Source organism: Plasmodium cynomolgi, chromosome 11 (assembly GCF_000321355.1).
Source record: "Plasmodium cynomolgi strain B DNA, chromosome 11, whole genome shotgun sequence".
NCBI classification, from domain to species: domain Eukaryota; phylum Apicomplexa; class Aconoidasida; order Haemosporida; family Plasmodiidae; genus Plasmodium; species Plasmodium cynomolgi.
The window spans coordinates 2,039,712-2,043,108 of NC_020404.1; the positions used below are offsets into that span (position 1 = coordinate 2,039,712).

General features: G+C 31.9%; 1 protein-coding gene across 1 annotated transcript; it reads left to right on the forward strand.

Moving 5' to 3' along the window:
- Positions 1–302: 302 nt before the first annotated feature.
- PCYB_115470 (hypothetical protein) lies at positions 303–1,234 on the forward strand (the record flags this gene model as incomplete). The annotated part of the gene is made up of 3 exons (XM_004223426.1): positions 303–386; positions 579–720; positions 840–1,234. The coding sequence occupies 3 exons, from the start codon at positions 303–305 to the stop codon at positions 1,232–1,234; spliced, it is 621 nt and encodes a 206-aa protein (XP_004223474.1).
- Positions 1,235–3,397: the final 2,163 nt, after the last annotated feature.

The window sequence follows — 3,397 nt, forward strand, 5'->3', positions numbered from 1 at the left end:
TAAGGTAAAATAGAAAAAGATAAAGAAAAAGAAATATAATGATAATACATGCTTCGTTTTGTGCGATTTATCACAAAATATAGAAGTTATTCGAGTTTTTGTGATGTATTTTTATCAATGCTATGAATAGTTATACATATATATTGATAAATTTATGTAGCTAAATAAATTATCGTGCTACATAAAGAAATATACCTTTTTAAAGTTTCCCATTTTGGACTTTATAATATTTTTTTTTTTTTTTCAAATTAGGAAATAAGAATTACCCATTTATATCCCATTTAATTCTCTAATTTTCCAAAATGGTTGATAATAAGAATAACTGTTTTCTCAAAGTTTTTCTCTTTACTTTGGTAATTTTGACCATCCAAGGCTTTAACGAAAGTGTAAGTGGAGTAGGAAATTAGTTATCATACCAAAATGCGAGCGTACACGCTGCGTACTTTGAAGAGATGCTCCTCTTATACATCTCTTCGCGAGTTCTGCGCGGAGGATGAAAATGTTTTATAATTTTTTACGGAGAGCCTTGCTTACGTTCATTTTTATGCCCTTTTTTTTATGCATATTTCTGCACGCAGTTTTCCCCATCTGTGCAAAAGAGCTCAGGAAATGGAGCCCAGGTGGCTAGCAGACTGTTAATGGATGATTTGTTGGATGGCAGTACTTTAACCGTTGCCTTAGCCGGCGAGACGGAAGGTTCATCAAACAACCTAGCAGTTCGTAAGTTCTGGAAAAAAGTGGAAAAAGTGAAAATAAGAGGCTGCCAATGCTAGCACTGCTGCTTCTGTTTCTCATGCTGCCACAACTTCTAATAATAAAAAATATTTCCTCACTTGTAGATGACACCGAGAGCCAAGTAGACGAAATGGGAAGTGTTGGAAATCTCTCCGTATGCAGTACCATTGATGGTGATGCCCAAGTACCCAAAGGAGATGTGTCTGGAAAGAAAAAAAAATCATCCAGGGAAAAGGTCTACGGAAACAATTTAATGGGAGAGACCACCATGGCCGATATGGAATATGAACAGAATTTCATGAGAAAGTGTAGATATCAAAAGAGAACAGGAATGTCTCCCAAGAAATTTGTTAGATTGCTCAAGAAACACCACTACATTATTCCAATTCTTTTTATTGCTGTGGTGTCAGGGATATTTCAAAGTTGGAAAGTAGCATTAGGAGTGATGATACTATATCTAGTGTTCTTGGGATTCGTATACATATGCAAAAAAAACTAATAAAGAAGTGTCCACCAGTTGGCCTTAAAAAGAGGGACTAGGCGTTGAAAACACCTGCTTGAAAACTACTTTTTGCCGAAAGAGGAAATTTGTACTTTACCCATAGGGGTAGCTAAAGAAGGAAAATAAAACTGATTTAATATTTTTTTTTTTTTTTTTTCACGTGATAAAAGTTATGTATAACTCAAGTTTTGATTTGTTACATAAGATACCTTCAGTCATTTGAAGTGGCAATTTTTTTAGAAATTTTTTCTGTTATGTAATATATATTATTTTTTGGTACTTTTGGTATATTGCGCACATTACATAAATGCAGAAAAGAGGTGCATTTTTTTTTTCAAGTACAAAATTTTTAGTAATTTTGTTTTTTCAAAAATGTACATGCACATTTATTATTGTCCTATTTGTTCGCTAATGTCTAATATAAAAAAATGATGAACAAGGATATTATACTTTTTTTTTATTAATTCATAATATATGTGGATAATTTTTTTTTTTTGCATATTACACTTTGACTGATTGATAGATAAAATTTCATTTTTTTTTTTTGACATTCATTTTGAATTAACTTTGAACAGTAGTAGTTTTAATAATAGAACAAAAAAAGGATGCTCACTTTAGGCGATATATTTGTACTGCTTTCATTCAAGCACACCTTGTAGAAAATGAAAACAAGGGACCAATCGTGGTGGTCAGTGAATTGTCCGTTCATATGAGAAGAGTACACTTTAAGGAATAATTTATGTCGGAACATTTGTCATTGTTGTTTAAAATGATCAGAGTAAAAGAATTGACGATATTTTTCTGCTTTTGAGGTTTAGAAAGAGTTTGGAATTAAATGACCATAAACAAAATGGCACGCTCATTTTTTGAATGGGGGTACCATGTGAACCTATCGGGAGTGGCACACAAAATGTACCTTGCCTTTCTGAAATTTCGTTTATTTTTAAATATTACCATTTGGAAGTTCACACAACCCTAGGTGTGCAGTGTACCGGAAGAGAATTTAAGCAAAATGGAATATAAAAAAAAAACGTGCAGATCTAACCTGGCAAGTGCCATGAATTAATTGTAAGCTGATGAACATATTACCAAAATGGAACGGAATAATCATGCGTCTGTAGAGCATATTAACTATTTTTTTTTTTTTTTTTTTTACGCTAGGAGGGGAATTTTTACTTGCCTTCTTAGATAACGTTATTTTAAAAAAAAAAACAAAAGACAAGTAATTTTTAGGAATGTAAAAAAAAGGGTGTGCAAACACAACGAACTTTCTATTGGACGTGATTCAAAGGTGTAGAAGCCCTCATGCGAGATTTAATGGAACGATTTATTAGTATCGATTTTTTTCGACCATACTACATATCATATACGTGTGGTCTTTCGCAGGGCAAAAAATACATACAAGTTGGCATGTCCCCCATAGGGGCATACATTTTTCCGTTTCATTCACACAACTTATCATCACTTCGTGAAATTTAGATCGAAAAAATTGTGAAAAATAAAATGTGCCATAAATCAGGTGCAGAAGAACACTTATAACAAAGTTGCGGCTTCTTTAGTTCATAAAATTGTGCAGCTACTTTTTTGTGGAGCCAGCATTTCTTCAGCATACAAAAAAGGCAGTTTTATAAAACGCCAGGATAACTTTTTTTTCGAATGTTCATTAACTGTAATGATAATAAAATTGTGATGGTTCATAAGTTAAGCAAATTTTTCATATTTATAAAATGCTACAGAAAAAACTCGTATATTAAAAGTACTCATAAGATTTATCCTTTTTGTGGTATATGTCAAGTACGCGCGAGATGAAGGCGATTCTAAAATAAGAGCGAGTTATAGTTCTATTTTTATTTATTGGAAGAATACGAACGTGCACATATTTATATGTATAAATATGTATCGTAACGACCCTTATGATTGTACAAAATGATCAAAGCGCCTTTTAGGAATTACTCAGAATTGAAACAATTTGGGTGCCGTATTTTTTATCATTCTGCTCAGGAAAAGGCATCATTATCATTTTGGCTCATACTAAATTATAAGATAAAATGATTCTATATAATATTATGCGTTTTCTTTTTTTTTTTTTTTTTTTTTTGTGCTATATTTTTAGTGAGATATGTATTTTGATGTACAAAACTTTTTGCATGCATGAATTTT